General features: G+C 39.9%; 1 protein-coding gene across 1 annotated transcript in view; it reads left to right on the forward strand.

Moving 5' to 3' along the window:
* PCLO (piccolo presynaptic cytomatrix protein) overlaps positions 1 to 20,402 on the forward strand; it is a 506,430-nt gene that overhangs the window by 9,975 nt on the left and 476,053 nt on the right. Inside the window, exon 3 of the mRNA XM_014570493.2 lies at positions 14,527 to 15,912. Within this exon, the coding sequence (XP_014425979.2) occupies positions 14,527 to 15,912 (1,386 nt within the window). The remainder of the gene's footprint in view (positions 1 to 14,526; positions 15,913 to 20,402) is intronic.

Raw genomic sequence — 20,402 nt, forward strand, 5'->3', positions numbered from 1 at the left:
TTATATTCAAAGATGAAGTTCTTATAACCTTTAGGCTAGGTATACACTATACCTTTTTCCATTTTTTTCAAAGAAGTTTTTCTACACTGGGCCAAATTTTGGAAGATCCCTTATTCCTCATAGAATGAGGAAGACAAGGCTTCCGAAAGGGCATGTTTGCTCTTCCACAAAAGGAAGTGGAAGAGCAAACGTGTTTTCTGGATGCAGCAGAGTTTTTTTGTGATACCTCTTGTATCCCGGAAACCCCCCGCAGAATTTTTCCTGTTTGTGCAGTGGTTTGAATTGATAAAATTTCTGTGGCCCATTTTGTATTCAGTTATTGAAGCATGGTTCAAAGTTTCTTTCTTTCTTTCTTTCTTTCTTTCTTTCTTTCTTTCTTTCTTTCTTTCTTTCTTTCTTTCTTTCTTTCTTTCTTTCTTTAAAACTTATGTTTAAAATATCAGATTTCCATGGAAATAGTCAAGAGCCTTTATTGTATTTGAACCAAACTGGTTTAGAGAGAGCTGTAAGTATTTGAAAAAATCTTTGATTTTCCACTAACTCTTTAAGTTAGGCACTATGCCTGGGTATGAAATTCAATACATTGAGACAATAAATACAGCTGCCTTTAAGACCATCTGATTGCATACATATGTAAAAGAAAATTTGAATTTCATACCATACTTTGAAATAAACATGGGTAAGGCACTTATTTCACAGTGCAATCATTTCAATAAATGAAGGAGCAGTGCTTCTAATCTAGTCAACTGCTAGCTCTATGTTGATGACTCCCATATTTACTTCTCCCCTTCTTCTCAGCCTCTAATATCCAATCTCACTGAAATCTCATTCTGGATGTTCTGTGACACTCTTCAAAGGAACAGAACAAAAACTGAATTCCTGATCTTTTCTCTCTGAGCTCTTCTCTCCTTTTTTAAGCTCAAGATTACCTTCTTATCCCCTTTTTCATCTAATGCCCTGACTGTTGCCAAATCTTGATGCTTCTTTCTATACAACATCTTATACATTCTTTTCACGAGCGATGAGGAGTCCTGTGGCACCTTATAGACAAACAAATTTATTGGAGCCTAAGCTTACATGGGCAAAGACCAACTTTGTCAAATGCATGTAGTGGAAATTCCAGAAGCAGGGGCAGGTATTCTTTTCACTATCGTGCTTGAAAGCAATACTTTATTCTTCCATTATCTGTCACTTGGACTACTGCAAAATCTTTTCCCCTGGTTTGTCCTTATTTCTCTCCAGTCCATCCAAAATGCTGCTAAAATAATCTTCCCTTTTCACCACAGTGATCACAACATTTACCTTTTGAAATCACTTCACTGAATTTTTCTCATCTGCTGCAGAACATTTAAGTTTCTAATAAAATACAGGACTATGTAGCTACACCAGACTAACACGGCTTCATTTCTATCACTAAGTTTCTAATGTTCCCTTTCAGTTTTCCTTGCCTAAACTCTCATTTCCTCATCCTCATTCTTTCATATCAATATTCCTACTATATTGCTCTGTAGCCCATTTTGTATCATTCCTTCATGTCTATATGCTTTCCATTTATTCCCCTTATGTTTGGAAATCTCTCTTTTTCAGGTACAGTCTCTGTCCACAAAAAAGACAATTCTAAATGAAAAAATAAATAGATAAACCTAGAGTAGAGAGAAGAGCTGCAGCATGTAACAGAGGATCTTCATTGTTTAGTTCCATGATTATTCCTGTGTAAAGTACTATAACTGCCTTCTGCAAGAATCTTTTCACCTTCCTCTGCAGCATCAGATGCTGGGCGATATCTGTGATGGGATATTGAACCACTAGTTCGCTCCAGCATGGCAATTCCTACACACATATTACCAGTTGGCAGATTTCTTACAGGCATCATAATAGAATTGGCTCTTGAATAAGGACAGGATAGTGGCCATGCAGACTAACTTCAGAAGTGCACGCTTGCATCAGGACAGCACAGAAGAAAGTACAAAGTAACACCAGACAGTCACCCTCATCATTTAAAACCCTAGTTAAAATTCATGTTCTATATGAAGCCTAGCCACTCTAATTCATTATAACCCAGACCCAAAAGTGATAACTGTACTGCTAGATTAGATCATTTGCACCATGACACTGAAATAACTTACACTGCAAATGTCTTTGGATAAGGTATTATCTGTCTTCTGTTTTGTGCAGCATATTCCAGACTGAAAGCACACCATAAATAGAATGTGTCTGGCAACATATGTCTCTCTAATCTGTCTAGGTATTTATACTCCATTCATCACTGTGCTATATGAGAGCCTAGCAATATTTACATAAGGTAAAAAAAATCTCAATACAGTTGATGTTTTGTCCCCCATTCTCTTTTCATATACACACACGAATATGTATATGTTTTGTTATGTAATCATTTTGGGGTTTTTTTTTCCTTCATTTTATTTTCATACTTACATTTTCTGTTTTAACAGCCAACAACATAGGTCATGAATCAAGACTGAACATAGGGCCTCCAGACCTTTAAGCATATGAGTAGTCCGATTGACACGGGCAAAGAAGGTGGTGAGAATACTCTTAAACTCTTGCTTTGCTAGAACCACAGTCAAAAAGCAGGAACATCTCTACTTGGTCTCCTTTAGCTAGTAGAGTGTCACCAAAGAAGATGCATAACACATGCTCAGCCATGAATTGTACTGAGATAATGCACCTGTTTGTTCATTACATTGAATGTCTATAAAGAGTCAGATTCACTCAAGTTCAAAAGCTCTTAATGTTATATATATCCTGGTTCTATTTTGCAGATCTCCTCAGTAGGTTTCTCTTTGATACCACATGCCATTAGAGATCTTACTGCTTTCAAAAAATTCATTCTACCTTTATCTCAGTCCTTCTCTTCTGATATTCAGATAACTCATTGAACACTTTTAGTGATGTAAAGTAGTTACTCTTTCCTTCTATTTCCCTGTTACCATCTACTTCCATTTTATTACCATGTTGGAATGTTCTTTATTATCAATAATAATTATATACCAATACTTGTCATTATATATTTTATTATGCTCTGTCTTTGTGGAGGAGATGTTTTCATAGAATCATAGAATACTAGGACTGGAAGGGACCTCGAGAGGTCATCAAGTCCAGTCCCCTGCCCTCATGGCAAGACCAAATACTGTCTAGACCATCTCTGATAGACATTTATCTAACCTACTCTTAAATATCTCCAGAGATGGAGATTCCACAATCTTCCTGGGCAATTTATTCCAGTTTTTGACCACCCTGACAGTTAGGAACTTTTTCCTAATGTCCAACCTAAACCTCCCTTGCTGCAGTTTAAGCCCATTGCTTCTTGTTCTATCCTCAGAGGCCAAGGTGAACAAGTTTTCTCCCTCCTCCTTATGACACCCTTTTAGTTTTGGTAAGATTCATGTTAAATGCATATTATTAAGCATTTAAATAGAGAAACTGAGGAAACTCATTTATGATTTCCACTGCAATTATAACTCAACATCTTTCTATATTTATGTTAAGAAGCTTGTTAAAAATTATATACAATAGTTCAAAATACTGTTTTTAGTATCTTGGGAGTATCTTGTTACTAAGAAGCACATAAGAGCATAGAATAAAGGTCTGAAATGGAACCTTTTTGGTCATGTAATCCAATCCCCTGCTATCATAGGGAACCTCATTATATAGTCCCATTCATTAATTTATCAAGCTACATCCTGATAAATATATTGCATACCTGGGGGAACCCTCATTATGACTTTTGTTAATTTGAATTCCCAGACATAATGTTGCATTAAAGGTGCACAATGTTGTGTAAACCTAATACAGTATTGAGTCTTTTAATTATTTTCTTTTCGAAAAATGCTAAAAGAGACAGACTTTTATTGAATTTAAACATTATCTATAATGCATACAGTTCAAAAATTGCAGCATTGTGCTAGTGTACAAGAACTAGAAAGTGACATGGGCTAGAAACTCTCTGTAAATAAAGATACAGCTACAAACCTAGATTCCATGTCTAGACTTTATTATAGCAGTAGAAAAAGCTGTGATGCAGCAATTGCTCTATAAAACTTTCATCTTGAAGATTATTTATTACTGATTACAACATGAAGAACATGATGCAAAATAAAAAAGTGGAAGGTGTTTAAATCCTTCCATAAACTATTGTAAGTATGAGATGCAGACAGAATAAAAGTTTTAAAAAAAATCAGATCAAGATTATTTATGTATGTACTACTTTTATTTATTAGTATCTAAATATATCAGATTCAACTCTTAATATGATTGGAGTTCTACTGTTACTAAATTACACTTTACACATTGCTATGTACTGAAATAATGTGGGATTTTGGATCAAATTAATCTCTACTGTAACTCCTTTAAGTCTACTTTGCTATAAGAAAGATCCATTTAAAGTAGAATAAAATGTATATTTTTACACTAAGTAGAATTTGTTGGAAGAATTGATGAGCTCCTCATATGAAAATGCTAAGTATGTATACAATATTATTATTCCATTCTGAATCATGCCCATTTAAGAACCCAATACATTTTCCATTATTCTTTATCAGGGGAAAACTAAATGCCTATGTTAGCACTCTTTAATTCAGGGTATCATAGGAAGATTGAATGCCTACTTTACTACTCTTATCATTTTAAAAGTATTGTTATCCTGTGGCTTCAAGTGTCTTTAATGCAAGAAAAAAAATCAACAACAAAACTAAGAGGTGAACGATTCTCAGTGTACGGCAAGAAACCTCTGAACTTCCAACACCTAAATTGACCATTTTAAGTAGAAAATACTCTAACAGGCTTTTAAGCAAGTTAGCACTAGCCCAGAAACCTCTCTTGTCCAGTTTTTAACACAAGTAAATTATACATTAATCTGCATAGCTAAGATGTCAACTACAGTGAGCCATCTGCACCGGTATTACTGTTGCCCAGCAACTGTAATTTACTACTGCATCAGGTCATGTGATTTGGGATGCCGTTTTCTGGGTAATCACTGGGCAGGAAGTGTGGATGATTTTGTCTTTGAACAGACGGGATAATCTGTTGTCAAATCCCAGTGAGATTCACTTGGTTGAATGCTTTTTACAGAACAGATAATATATACTGGTTAACTATTTGTTGGCTGTTGCTTTGCATCTCTTATTAATCATTCATATTTTGGCAATAAATTAAATCTTGAAACAGTAATGAAACCAGTCATAATGTAGCATGAAAAATTGTGGGCTGTAATGTTTTTTTTACACATAGCATAAAACATATATGCTGTTTTGAAAATTTGCTTTCATAGTCCCTCAAAAATGGAGTTGAAAAAATAAAGGTATCAAATGATTATGTTAATTATTTTGTTATATAAGAACTTTTATATAAGTACTATGATAGTAATCCCATTTTTTTCTGAAAACCCTACCGTTGTTAATTACAGTAGCATTTTGTGGTATTTTTTATGTTTGTGATAAGTGAAGGAGTTAAAATGAATTTCTGTACATTAATGCATTTTAATTTTTTAAAATTACTTTAGTTTTAATTAAAATATTTAAAATATCCATATTAAAATGCTACAGTATTCGTTGGTGATTGCATTAGCATTATTATGTAAGATGTACCGAGAGTACCAAATGATCATTCCTGCAGTTTGGGGCTGATTATTTGGGAGACATTCTGTAGTCTGCCGACTACCTGAGAAGAACATAACACCCCACTTATTTGGATGACCTGATTCAATATTTTGGGTTGATCTTATTTGTCTATTTTTGATATGTGTTGTTGAAAGGAATCACATTGAGTTGCGGAGTTTTTAAGGCCAGAAGGAAGAATTAGATCACCTACTCTCACCTTCTGCACACTACAGATCATTCAACATCTCCCAACACCCACACAGTAAGCTCAATACCCAGAATTAGACCAAAGCATTCTAGCCCTCAGGAGACTCAACTATGTGTGCCACAGGCAAAGTACAGGAAGGATCAAGGTGCACCAAGACTACTATGATGGCAAGGAATGAATTAAGTGAGAGATACCCAGAAAGAATGTATTTTTGTTCAGTGCTAAATGATTCTCGGATGAGACATTTAGAGCCTTTCTATGCTGATGAGACCTCGAAACATTGTTTGTAATTATTGTCCAGAATTCTTCACACATACAGAATGGGAAGCGACTGTCTAGGAAGAAGTATGACAGAAAGGGATCTAGGGGTTATAGTAGACCACAAGCTGAATATGAGATAGCAGTGTGATACTGTTGCAAAAAAAGCAAACATGATTCTGGGATGCATTAACAGGTGTGTTGTGAGCAAGACACGAGAAGTCATTCTTCCGCTCTACTCTCTGCTAGTTAGGCCTCAGTTGGAGTATTGTGTCCAGTTCTGGGCTCCACATTTCAAGAAGTAGGTGGAGAAATTGGAAAGGGTCCAGAGAAGAGCAGCAAGAATGATTAAAGGTCTAGACCTATGAAGGAAGGCTGAAAGAACTGGGTTTGTTTAGTTTAGAAAAGAGAAGATTGAGGGGGGACATGATAGCAGTTTTCAGGTATCTAAAAGGATATCATAAGAAGGAGGGAGAAAACTTGTTCATCTTGGCCTCTGAGGATAGAACAAGAAGCATTGGGCTTAAACTGCAGCAAGGGAAGTTTAGGTTGGACATTAGGAAAAAGTTCCTAACTGTCAGGGTAGTCAAAACCTGGAATAAATTGCCCAGAGAGGTTGTGGAATCTCCATCTCTGGAGATATTTAAGAGTAGGTTAGATAAATGTCTATCAGGGATGGTCTAGACAGTATTTGGTCCTGCTATGAGGGCAGGGGACTGGACTCGATGACCTCTCAAGGTCCCTTCCAGTCCTAGTATTCTATGATTCTGTAGAGAAATGCTAAATGACAAGCATATCTTCAAAGAGCATAAGAATGGCTGTCCTGGGTCAAACAAATGGTTCACTTATCCTGTCTTCTGACAGTGACCAGTACCAGACCTTCTGAGAGAAGGAACAAAAGGGGTCAATTTTGAGTCATCCAGTCCCTTTCATCCAGTCCCAGCTTGTGGCAGTTGGAGGATTAGGAACAACCAAAGGACAGCATTGTATGCCTGAAAATCTTGGTTAATAGCCATTCATGGACCTATCTAATTCTCTTTTGAACCTAATTATACTTTTGGACTTCAGAACATCCCATGGAAATGAGTTCTATTCATTGATTGCATTGCATGAAGTAGTACTTCCTTCTGTTTGCCTGAATCCTTGTGCCTATTAATTTTATTGCATGATCCTTGGTTCTTGTATTAAGTGGAGGGCTAAATAACATTTTCCTATTCCCTTTCGTTACACCTTTCATGATTTTATAGATCTCTATCATACCCTTAGCTGTCTCCTTTCTAAGGTGAATAGTCCCAGTCTTTTTAATCTCTCATGTGGAAGCTGTTCCGTGTTCCTAATCAGTTTTGTTGCCTTTCTCTGTACCTTTTACAGTTCTACTATATAATTTTTTTGAGATGAGGCAAGAAGAGCTGCATGCAGTATTCAAAGTGTGTACATACAATGATTATGTCCAAGTGTCCCAGTCTGGGGGGCGGTAATGCTCCATTAAATGCTCACTCAGGCACACAGAGACCTCATCATCGTGAGCTAGTGGATGGCAGTCCTGACTCTATTCCAACTGTGTTCCCTTCACCCCAGGTCCTTATCAACTCTGTATCAAGTTATTTGCCAATACAGCTAGCCCTTTGGCCCTGGCTTGGATTAACAGTTCTCAATTTTTGCATCTGAAGTTCACAGAGGGTAGGAGGACCAGGGCCCTCCCCCACTTCAGGTCCCAACCCAGGACCCTAAGAGCCTCTGCTTGGTTGGTGGGGACATGCCACACAACTCACCAACCCACGGGTTCCAGCAAGGCCCTCAACACAGCCCACTTTCTACCCTCAGCTCTCATCCTCTCTAGGCTGGTGTAGGTGGTTGCCCTCTGGAACATGGGCAAGCAATTTGTATCTGGCTCCCCTCCTGAACCCCATGGGCCGGCCAACACTGGCAAGTCTCCTGCTCTGGGAGGGGTAGGTCTCCACCAAGCCTGCACCTGCTCCGGCTCCAGGGACCCTGTCCCCCCATCAAACTCTCCCCCCTTATCTCTGCCAGCACGGACTTTTGAAACCTGGTGCTCTGCTGCCAGAACATCCATGCAGGCACAGTCTTCCCAGCCGGCATGCCGCCCCCACACGCTTCTGTGTATGTGCCAGTAGTGGCTTGGGAACAGCTCTGGCACTGCCACAGGGGAGTCGCTTCATGGGCCCATAGCATCTCCGCTCCCCTCCCCCTAGTTCAGGGTTGGGGGGTGCTGATCCTCAGGGTCCCGACACCCCATCACACCAAGCATCAGATGCAGAATCTGATTTAACATATATGTTACATTTCAGAGTTTAGAATGTCCTTTCATTCCCATTGTATTTTGGGCTGTAGTGCAACCTACTCTTCTGTCCACTCCAGGATTCTGTAACTTAGATTCTTATATGTTTTGCTGTTTTAACTGTATAATTGATACTGCATAGAATTCTTGCTGATTGAATTGAAAGGGACTAACATTATGAAGGGGCCTAAAATCAAATTCAGAATCCTGTGTCAGGCTCCTATAGGAGGCCTTGGGAGCCATACACGTTTGTTCCCAAGTGGGGAACTGAATTCATGGTCATGCTTTGGTGCAGAGTTGTGTGTTTTAAATACATTGAACCTGATTCTCATTTACACTGAGGCTCCTTTACACTTCTCCAGAAGTGTGAAAAGTTCATAAAGCTTTACACTGTTCTGAAAATATATAGAATCTTTGTTTTATATACACTTTAAGGCTCCTGTACACTGCCAGGAGATTTAATGTAAATGATAATTAGTTTAATTATCTTAAAATGTAGCTTTGCTCCATTTTTATTGTGTCTCAGTGAATATCAAATGTGCACAATTTGAAATTTACTGAAGAGCTTTTTTCCTCTTGCAGCCATACTGGAAGTTTAGAATCACACAGGATTATCCACAGTAATTAAAAGCCTGGAGTTCAGCTAAAACTTTCTGTGCCACCTGTTCAAAATGACTTCTTTAAATGAGTTTGCATTTAAAGGATAACAATTCTATTGATCATACACAAGAAAGAGTAGAATCCAGATCATCCTAATATGTGTTGTCTGTGTAGGGCTAAGAAAAGTTACATATGAAAGCAATAAATATGTATTTTTGTCACTGGAGTCTGTATTTATGACTCTGAATGGACAGAGAAAGAAGAGCTGTCCAATAAGATGGTACAGGATTTTCTTTCATGGTCACTGTTCATAGATGTTATTGCTAGAAAACAGAAAATAAACTTTCTTTTGGAACTCCTGTTTTTAACTAGTACAGTTATTAGAAAACTCTTATTATTTCTCTGAATATAAGGCTAATTTGTCTGTGAAATATATTTGAGTGTTTGCTTTTCTCTCTCTCTTTATATATATATATAGAAAAGTTTTTCCTACTGCACGACAGAATGACCTCAGGTTCTCTCTCCACAAAAGCAGCCAGAGATGGGGGTGCTGGCGAGTGCAGCAAGCAGGGGCTTTTCACGGACAGGGAGTGGGGGATTGTCGAGCATAGGAAACAGGGGGCGATCCAGTAGTTATTTTGAAATGACATAATATTCACATCACAGAGCTAGGAGATAAGGATATTGGTTTCCATATCACAATACTGAATTTGTATCAAATGTTACTAGGGAAATACACAGCATGAAATCTGTTAAATTTTAACAGGGGTGAGGGGCAAAAGAGAGGGGGAAAAAACCCTTTCTATTCTGTGACAAAAATTCATAGAAATTGTATTAGATGTTTGGAAGTGCATGAAGGATTCTCATCAAATTAAGGATACTGAATTATCGAAAGTAAGTACAAGAATAATCTTATGCTACTGTCCTTATGCCCATGAGGTTTCAGTACAGGTTATGCCAATGCTTCTTTCTTTATAAGAATCTGTTTTCATTGATTTTAGAAAAACTCTGTTTGGGATGAACTTGGTGTAAAAAGCTTTGGCTTGGAAGATTTTTTTAAAAAATTTTAAATGGTTGTGAAGCAGAGAAAAGGTTGTTGTTTTTTCCTGTGGAGGGGAGGTAGAGGTAACTGTAGTTACCATTAGGGTTTAGGTTTGGCATTAGGAAAAACTTCCTAACTGTCAGGGTGGTTAAACACTGGAATAAATTGCCTGTGGAGGTTGTGCAATTTCCATCACTGGAGATATTTAAGAGCAGATTGGATAGACATCTATCAGAGATGATCTAGATGGTGCTTGGTTCTGCCATGAGGTCAGGGGACAGGATTTAGTAATCCCTTGAGGTCCCTTTCAGTTCTAATATTCTATGAATCTGTGTTCAGTTTCCTTATAGATGTGTGCAGCTATCTTGGATTTCTGTGGAAACCTCTCTCTGAGGTTTTGGATACTTATTCTATACCTTTTATTAGTCCTTTAAAAAAAATGCCAATTTTTCTCACATTTATATTGCCATGTATGATACATAGAATCTGTATATATTAAACATTCTGGAGCCTGGTTGATGCTGGCTGGTTGGAGGGAGACATTAAGGGCTGTATAAAGGTTATCTTTACTTTCTCCTGGTCTTTCTATACTCTGAGCATTGCTGGTCCTGCCTTCCAGGTTAGAGTCACCCCAGGAAGTGTCAGATGGTCCCAAATGGCTAAAATTTCAGCCACAAGATTAATACGATATTGAGGTGGTCTAGCAATGTCCTGGGGGTTTGTTTTGTGTTTTTGTTATACTGTCAGGATGGAGGAAGAGGTGGAGCATAGGATCCTCTTCTGCCCCCAATGAATCCACTGGGATGATTGTTCCTGGGTCAATTACACTAGCTCTAGTGCCTGTTTACATAAGATCAGTGGTGAGGCCACTGAAGATTAGGTCTGTTTTGGGCTCTAGTCACAAATAAATATAATGTAAAGTTTGAGATTTGAGTGAGGACATTGTTGTCCATGACACATTGATCTGACTGCTCACTCTTTCTCCTTTTGTGATGATGATCTTTGAATAGAGGGGGAAATGGAGAATGGGGTGTGCACCCTCCAACCAGGCAAATTTTACATTGTCTGTAAAAATATAGAAGAGCAGCATTTGATACTGCCCAAGCCTACTGAAGTCAGCAGCAAATTCTTTGATGGCAGCAGACAGATGATCAGGCCCATACTTCAGTGTGTTTTAGTTGATAATAGCATCATTTTGCATAGTTTATTTTACAGCTTCTACAGTTAAACTCAGAACTGGAGTGTGCATGTATTTTAAGATAAAATGTAGTGGTTACAATGGCTTTTGTGTTTGGGCACTTCATTCCTCCCCCTGAAATGCCTGGGAGGAATTTATGGCTGAAACAGAGAGTATGTCTACACTGCAGGCTGGATCAATGGGCAGCGATCGCTCCGCCAGCGGTCGATTTATCACGTATCTCCCAGTGAGTCTGGTACTCCACCAGAACAAAAAGTACAGGGGGGAGTTGATGGGGGAACATCTACTTTTGACTCTCCTTAGTGAATACACCACAGCACGTGCATCTAAATACTTTGACTTGAGCTACGCTATTCACATAGCTGAGGTTGCATAACTTAGATCACTTTCTCACGGTAATGTATGCCAGACCAAAGGAATTTTAAAAAGAAATAAAACCTCTGTTTTTCTTTCTTAATTTCTGTTGTCGGGTTTATCCATTAACTTTACTTTAAAAGTTTTGTTTTGATTAAGAAAGGAGAAGATGAAAATCCAGGCTATTGAGGCAGTTAACACTGTTGGTGCTCAAGTTCTAATATATTGCAAACTGCAGTACATAGTAAACTCAAATTTATCTATTTAGACTCTGATTGGACACTATAATCTGGTAGGTTTTACCCAGGTGCTGTATTTACCATTCATCATATCATATGGTGAGAAAAGCATTTGACAAAATTAAAAGGCCATCATTAATTTAAGTGCCTTTATTGGTGGTAAGAGAGACGAGGTAGGTGAGATAATATCTTTTATTGGATCAACTTCTGTTGGAGAGAGAGACAAGCTTTCAAACCTGCATACACTTCTTCTTCAGGTCTAAGAAATTAACTCATTGTTATTTGTAAACACAAAGTGGAACAAATTGTTTTCCATAAATATTAATACATATTTCAATGGACTATACAAGGTTAAGTGGTCTATTAACATGCCCCCTTCCCCTCCAGTCGTAAGGAGGAAATGAAGAGGACAGGAAGAAGAAACAACTGGATGAGGTTGAAATGGTGAAACAGAAAATAGGGAAAAATAGTAAAGCCTTTTTTCCCATTGCGGTTACTTTAATTATGCACCATTTAAGCCATCAAAATAGGACTTATTAGCCGTGGCCTGTGTACAGAAGTAAATTTAATTATTTGTTGTCAGTTAGCTGAAATGAAACTGGCCTGTCTTAGTTTTGCTTTTAGTCAGTTACACTTTTTGGTTTCCAAGAGCTTATATTTGAGTTACAAACAGGGCAGAGGAGTGTTTAAACCCGACCAAAACCCATCTTCATTGAAAATGAAAGATAGAAGACTGTCAGAATGCTAACATTCATATTAATATAGTTTTGGTTACTGTTAAACCTACATCTGGGATCGTTTTCCATAGCTTATGTATGTTGTATCTAAGGGTACGTCTACACTACATGCCTCTGTCGGCAGAGGCATGTAGATTTCTTTATTCAGCAAAGGTAAATGAAGCCGCAATTTAAATGATCGCGGCTTCATTTACATTTACATGGCTGCCGCGCTGAGCCGACAAACAGCTGATCAGCTGTTTGTCGGCTCGCCGCTAGTTTGGACGTTCCCCCTGTCGACATCAAAGCCCTTTGTCGGCAGCCCCGGTAAACCTCATTCCACGAGGAATAACGGGGCTGCCGACAAAGGGCTTTGATGTCAACAGGGGGAATGTCCAGACTAGCGGCGAGCCGACAAACAGCCGATCAGCTGTTTGTCGGCTCAGCGCGGCAGCCATGTAAATGTAAATGAAGCCACGATCATTTAAATCGCGGCTTCATTTACCTTTGCCTACAACCCTAATCTACATGCCTCTGCCGACAGAGGCATGTAGTCTAGACACAGCCTAAGTGATGTTCTAAGATATTGTGTATAAATGTTAAAAGCTTTTTTCTGATCATGATTGAAAATGTATTGTGGGTAAGTACAGAGGGAAATGGAATAATTAAAAAACAGTCTGGGCCAATTTAGTTTTCATTTCCATTGGGGCAACTTCTAGGGGTGAGAGAGTATGGAGAAACAGGAGACAATACTGTAGTGAGCAGCAGCATCTCCCTTGCTTGCAGTCATTGCCTTGAAGGAGATCGTGCCAAACTGAGTGGCTCTCTCTCCATTTTTCTCCCCTTTTCCCCCAACATTTTATTTTATTTTCCTCCCCCCACTTTTCCATTGGTAGCATGGAAAAAATGAGGATTGGCATGTGGCACAGATTCATCTAGCTTCATCTTCTTCTGACCTGACATGTTTTCTGAAATCTTCTGGTGCCCCAACCACAATTGTGTAAATGATCTTCGGGGGAAATAATGCTGTAGTTGTTCTGCTCTCTTCTCTTAAAATAGTTATGGAGGCATTTAGCTGAGAGCAACAATGGTCCAGTGGTTAGGCTTTGGGCTAGTTATCTTGTCTGTTTTCGAGTAGTAAAATAGCATTTCTTTCCCTCACAAGACTGTTGTGAGGATAAAAACATTGCAAATTATGAGGTTCTTGGATACTACAGTAAAAGAGGCGTAGAGGTACAGAAAATAGATGAACTATTTCCTTTATTCCTCCCCTTTGTGCTGAATAATGAATAGTACAATGGGGCTTATGATAATTACTCTTGGCTCTTCTAAGCCTAATAACAATGTGATTACAGGAACACCTTATTATGTGTCATGTAGTGCCCTTATTTTGTAAGCAGAGCTGCACATTCATTTCTTAGGAGACTTGCACTCAGAAGCTGATCATATGAAATGATTCTACACCTCTATTGTTAAATGAATATATGTATATTGTGCACCACTGTGACTTTTTTCCCCATTTATATAAAGCATAACCAAAATTACAAACTAAGCCAGAGACCTGATAGTTGCAGAGTTAAGAATAATAATGCATTTGCTTCTGTTCTAATCATTATAATTATGGCCTTCTATTGAAAGCATTAATTTGCTAAACTATTTTTGAATATTATTATGTTATTAATTATTAATATTTTATTTCTTTAAAAAAATCATTATTGCTGGTGAATTAAAGCTGGCAAATCAGTGCTGCCCCCATGAATTTCCATGGTGTCTGAAATGCAGAGTTGTTCTGGTAGGCTGGAGTGCAGGAATCAGAAGTGAAATGAAAAATTCTGTTGCATTTTTTAATTTTAAAGTAATCCTTAGGAGCATTATATTCCCCTTTTTGATGACCTTTTATCTGAACTTTTAATTCTAGCCAAAAGTATATTTACTAATATTAGCATTGCTTTACCCTAATGTTAATAATTTTTTTTTAAAAATCTTCTTTTCTACAGGTTAAAGAATGGCTCTGTTTAAACTGCCAGATGCAAAGAGCATTAGGTGGTGATTTAGCTCCAGTCCATGGTCCTGTGCCACAGCCTTCTCCACCCAAACAGAAAACAACTTTTCCATCTTCAGCAACCAAACCGCCCTCCCATCCCCAGCAGCCTACTCAAAAGAAAGATACTGCTCAAAGACCTGATCCTTCCCAGTCCTCAGAACCTAAAAAAACCCCACATCTGACAAAGCAACCATCCATGCCTGACTCTCCCCCTGTGAAAACAAAGCAACCGCCCATTGAACCCGTTATCCCGCAGATCTCCCAGAAAATTGAACCCACTCCAAAATTTGACCAGGTCAAGCCAACATTGGTTGAAGATAAGCAAAAGAAGCCTACCACTGACAGTGCACCTACCTCTTCAGCATCTGGACTGAAACAGGATTCACAAGGTCCCAAAGTTCCATCAACTCAACAGAAAACAATGGAACCCCAGAGACCAGAATCTGCCAAGCTATTGCAGGACACCCATCTGGCTGGGGAGAAAGCTATCCTGCCAGAGTCCAAAACCTTACCACAAGTGTCACAGAAAAAGTCAGAGCCTAAATTTGTTTCTCAGCCTGGATCAGACACTAAAGATCCCAAACTTGTAGAGCCAGTACCAATGAAGGAAGACCCTAAAAAAACACAAACAAAAATAACTCCAAAACCTGATGCCAAGCAGATTCCAAAAGGACAACAAGGAGCTGTAGGCCCCAAGACTACCCCAGTGCAACTGACACCACAGCCTCAACATCCGCCAAGAGCTCAAGAACAACCAAGGCGTTTCAGTTTAAATCTGGGAAGTATCACAGATACCCCTAAACCGCAGCCTACAACTCCACAAGAAACAGTTACTGGGAAACTTTTTGGATTTGGTGCTTCAATCTTTAGCCAGGCTTCAAATTTAATCTCCACATCCAGCCAACCAGCAGCTCCATCCTCAGGCCCTCTACTGGGGCCTGCTACTAAGCAGCCCCCTCCACCATCTCAGGTACCACACAAAGAAGCCGGTCAGGCTCAACCACCTCCAAAAGCAGCACCTGTGAAAAAAGAAGCCAAGCTTCCTGTGGTAGAAAAATCAGACACACCCAAGGCAGAGCACATTGTAACCAGTAAAGGATCTGAATTAGAAAAGAAAGCTATTGCAGCTAAAGACGGCAAGCCTCAAATTACTGAATCTAAAAAAATTGCTGGGCCACCTGATCTGGAAAAAACTACCCTGCCTAAATCAACGTGTCCGCTTTGTAAAATTGGACTAAACATTGGTTCGAAGGATCCGCCCAACTTTAATACATGTACAGAATGCAAGAATACTGTGTGCAATCTCTGTGGATTTAACCCGATGCCACACATAGTTGAGGTAGGAAGTGACATTTATATTTACTCTATATACATTAGTGACTGTTTCTCTAGATTGTGAATGTCAAAGCACAATTTTTAGTTAACAAGTTGTGCTGTACACTTCTATTGTTTCATTTGAGAGCTTGTATTTTTTAATTAAATATTTCTGAAATTTGGAGGGTAATCAAAAGATACTTCAGATGAATTTCTTTTATTTTAAATGTGGCTACTATAGGAGCTCTCCTAGCTTTTGAGGAAAAGGCAAGCTAATAATAATGATGATTAATGAATCCTTTTAAATTAGTAGTATTATATCATGGCAGATTATTATACTCCTACTTTAGAGCTCACCCGAGGGAAAAAGTTCCTTTTTATGTTGGTTGGTATAGCAACATTAGCATAGTTTATTTCCCTCTTCCTCTACCTTTGATCAGTGAGCACTATTGAATGAAGGGCTTTATTAATTGTTAGTCCCTTTTCCCCAGCAGAATCTTTTAACTTCTCCCTAAATCTTTTAGGCAACGTTGTACCTATATCCTCAGGTCCCATTAATTCTATTCTGACTCTTAACTGTATGTGGCTCATTTTGATGTGTCCAAATCAAATCCTGAAGTTCATGGGATATGTGTGTGCAAAGTGGGGCAGGATTTAAAGAGGAAAAGATCAGAAAGCCAATTAACTGGTAAAAGAGCTGAAGTTTAAATGGGGCATTTTATTGTAAAAATACATCAATATTGGTGGTTTCTTTCTTGTGAATATGCAGTAGAATGGTTCCATGAAAGACGTTTATTGGAACAGGATCAGCTTAACTTTTGTAACTATGATACTTTCCAAAAGATGACATTTTATCATTTTATGTATTTATTGTTCTTTCTTGCAATGGATTTTTAAAAAGGGGGAAAGGGGCAAGAAACAGTATGTCAACTTATAAGAGAGGCAAAAAAATGGCATACTTTTCTCATTGTGTAAGCAAGACCTTACTCAGACCACCAGCAAATTACATGCAGGTAATTCAAGTGTGTAATTCAATCTAATTAGTATCTGAGAAAAGAAACTGTTAGTTAACGGTGTTTGGTATCCAAGTAAATGAACTAGAAATGGCTATCTGTCTTAGATCTGTGTCACAACACTGCCATAGCTGAAGTAGAAGCATAGAAGGAAGAGTGAAAAGAAAAGAGCATTCATTATTTGTTGTTGTTATCATTTGGATCTCTTCCTAGCCATCACACTCATAGGGTTTTTCACACTCATAGGGTTACGTCAGATCCCCTCTCCCTACTAAAAAACAAAAAAAAATGCAAACAAATAAAACCAAAATCCAAACCAAACAACAAATCCTCATGTTTTTTGTTTCTGTCTTCTGAATTTTTCACTATTTAGGGCAGAAATACTGCATCTCCACAAAGTGAGGTTACTTGGGTTTTACAAAAGCGACGAGGAGTCCTGTGGCGCTTTTGCAGATTCAGACTAACACGGCTACCCCTCTGATACTTGGGTTTTACACTTAGGAAGAGATTTTTCAAAAGTGATGAAGTGAATCAAATGTCCCAGGATTTTTAATGGCCTGTATTCCATCATCACTTTTGAAAGCCCTACTTGATGGGGACTAATTTAGCTACAACTACTCAAGAGAGCGATCCTGTAGTCATTGTGGATAGTTCTCTGAAAATATCCACGCAATGTGAAGCGGCAGTCAAAAATGCAAACAAAATATTCAGAATTATTAAAAAAGGGATAGAAAATAAGCCAGAGAATATCTTATTGCTTCTATATAAAATCATCGTATACCCACATCTTGAATGCTACGTACAGATGTGGTCACCTCATCTCAAAAAAAAGACATTGACATTTTAAAAGGTTTAGAGAAGGGTAACAAAAATGATTAGGGGTTTGGGAATGATTCCCATATGAAGAACTTTTCAGCTTAGAAAAGAAGAGACTAAGGGGGGATATGATAGAGGTCTATAAGGTCATGACTGGTATGGAAAAAATGAATAAGGAAAAGTTATTTACTTTTCCCCATAATATAAGAACTAGAGGTCACCAAATGAAATGAAAGGTTTTTCAAACAAACGGTTTTTCTTCACACAGCTCACAGTCAACCTGTGGAACTCCTTGTTGTGAAGACTAGCACTTTAACAGAGTTCAAAAAAAGAACTAGATACATTCATGGCTATTAGCCAGGATGGGTAGGAATGGTGTCCTTAGCTTCTGTTTGTTTGGAAATGGATGATAGGAGAGAGATCATGCAACAATTACCTGTTGTGTTCACTCCTTCTGAGGCATCTGGCATTGGCCACTGTTGGCAGACAGGATACTGGGCTAGATGGACCTTTGGTCTGACTCAGTATAGCCGTTCTTATGTTCAAAGTCTCCCTGGGTATGTCTACACTACAGAGTTAGTTCCACTAACGGACGTTAGTTCGAACTAACTTTGATAGGCGCTACACTAGCGCTCCGCTAGTTCGAACTTAATTCGAACTAGTGGAGCGCTTAGTTCGAACTAGGTAATCCTCATTTTACGAGGATTAAGCCTAGTTCGAACTAGCTAGTTCGAATTAAGGGGTGTGTAGCCCCTTAATTCAAACTAGTGGGAGGCTAGCCCTCCCCAGGTTTCCCTGGTGGCCACTCTGGCCAACACCAGGGAAACTCTATTGCCCCCCTCCTGGCCCCGGACCCCTTAAAGGGGCACGGGCTGGCTACGGTGCCCGTGCCAGGTGCAAGCCTGCCAGCACCCAGCTAGCAGACCCTGCACCTGGCATGGCTCGAGCCAGCCACCCGATGCCCCCCAGCCCTCCCCCTCTTCCCGGGACCAGGCTGGCGGCTCCCGGGAGCTTGCCCGGGACCGCAAGAGGCGGGCACCCGCCTGGGCTAGTGCGGACATCGTGGACTTCATCCATGATCTCCGCACTAGGCACAGGAAAGTGGCCGTCTGGGGCAGGATAGCTGCCAGCCTGGCCACCCAGGAGCAGGTGTGCATGAAAATCAAGGGGGTCCAGTGAGACCCCCGACCCTGAGCCCTGAGCTTACAATGGCCGTCCTGGGTCAGACCAAAGGTCCATCTAGCCCAGTAGCCTGTCTGCCGACAATGGCCAACCCTAGGGACCCTGGAGGGGATGGACCGAAGACAGTGACCAAGCCATTTGTCTCGTGCCATCCCTCTCCAGCCTTCCACAAACCTTGGGCAAGGACACCACTCCTACCCCCTGGCTAATACCACTCCATGGACCCAACCTCCATGACTTCCCTTTAAAATCTGTTCTAGTTCTAGCCTTCACAGCCTCCTGCAGCAAGGAGTTCCACAGGTTGACTCTTTGCTTTGTGAAGAACAACTTTCTGTTATTAGTTAGAAGCCTGCTACCCATTCCTTTCCTTTGGTGTCCTCTAGTCCTTCTTTATGGGAACTAATGAAGAACTTTTCTGTATGCACCCTCTCCACCCCACTCCTGCTTTTAGAGACCTCTATCCTGTCCCCCCTCCGTCTCCTCTTTTCTAAGCTGAAAAGTCCCAGGCTCTTTAGCCTCTCTTCATATGGGACCTGTTCCCAACCCCTGATCATTGTAGTTGCCCTCCCCTCTCCCAGCCTCTCTCTTCCCCTCTCCCACCTCCTTTTCCCAGTCTCCCCCAGTTTTGTTCAATAAAGACAGATTCCATTTTTGAACACAATTGTCCTTTATTTTGTAAATCAAGAAAAGGGGCTAGGGAAGGGTAAGTGGAAGGAGGTGAGGGAGGAATGGGGTACGAGCCCCCGATGGGGAGGACTGGGCTGGCTCTGCAGGCTTCTGAGGGTGGAAGCTCTCCTGCAGCCCCCCAATTGCCCCCTCTCCCCAGATGGCAGCCTGCGGCAAGTGCAGCCGGTCTGATGGCTGAGGGGTGTGATGTGCTCAGTGTGGGTAGTCCGGGCAATCCAAGCCAGGACTGTCCGGGATGGGGGTCGGGACCCTTTAAGCGCAGCCCTCGGCTAGCTTGAGACAGCATCTCCATGCTCTAAGTCCTCCTCTGATGCCCTGCCGGCACTGCTTCCGGCCATCCTTAAGCCCGGTTCAGGGTCCACTTAATGTGGACATGCTAGTTCGAATTAGCAAAATGCTAATTCGAACTAGTTTTTAGTTCTAGACGCGTAAGTTCGAATTAGCTTAGTTCGAATTAACTAATTCGAACTAAGATAGTTCGAATTAGAGCTGTAGTGTAGACATACCCCCTCTCTTTTCTTGGTTTCCTACCTGTTTGAATCTTTCTTCCTCCCTCTCACAGTATCCAGCATCTCACATTCTAATTTCCTTCCCTTATAATCTATCTGCATCCATATCTCTCCTTCCCACCTAGTTTGTCTTCTTCCTCCCCACATTCTTTTCTCTGTTGTCCTTCCTTAACCACAAACATATTTACCTGCCATTCCTGTGTTAGCCCCAGTCCCTTTTCTGTTACCCATAATATGTGGTTTTCATTTTACTTGCTTCTTTCCTCCACTTCCCTCCCTCATTTAGCAAGCACTCTAGCTAAATGTCT

This window comes from Pelodiscus sinensis, chromosome 1 (assembly GCF_049634645.1).
Source record: "Pelodiscus sinensis isolate JC-2024 chromosome 1, ASM4963464v1, whole genome shotgun sequence".
Lineage (NCBI taxonomy): Eukaryota > Metazoa > Chordata > Testudines > Trionychidae > Pelodiscus > Pelodiscus sinensis.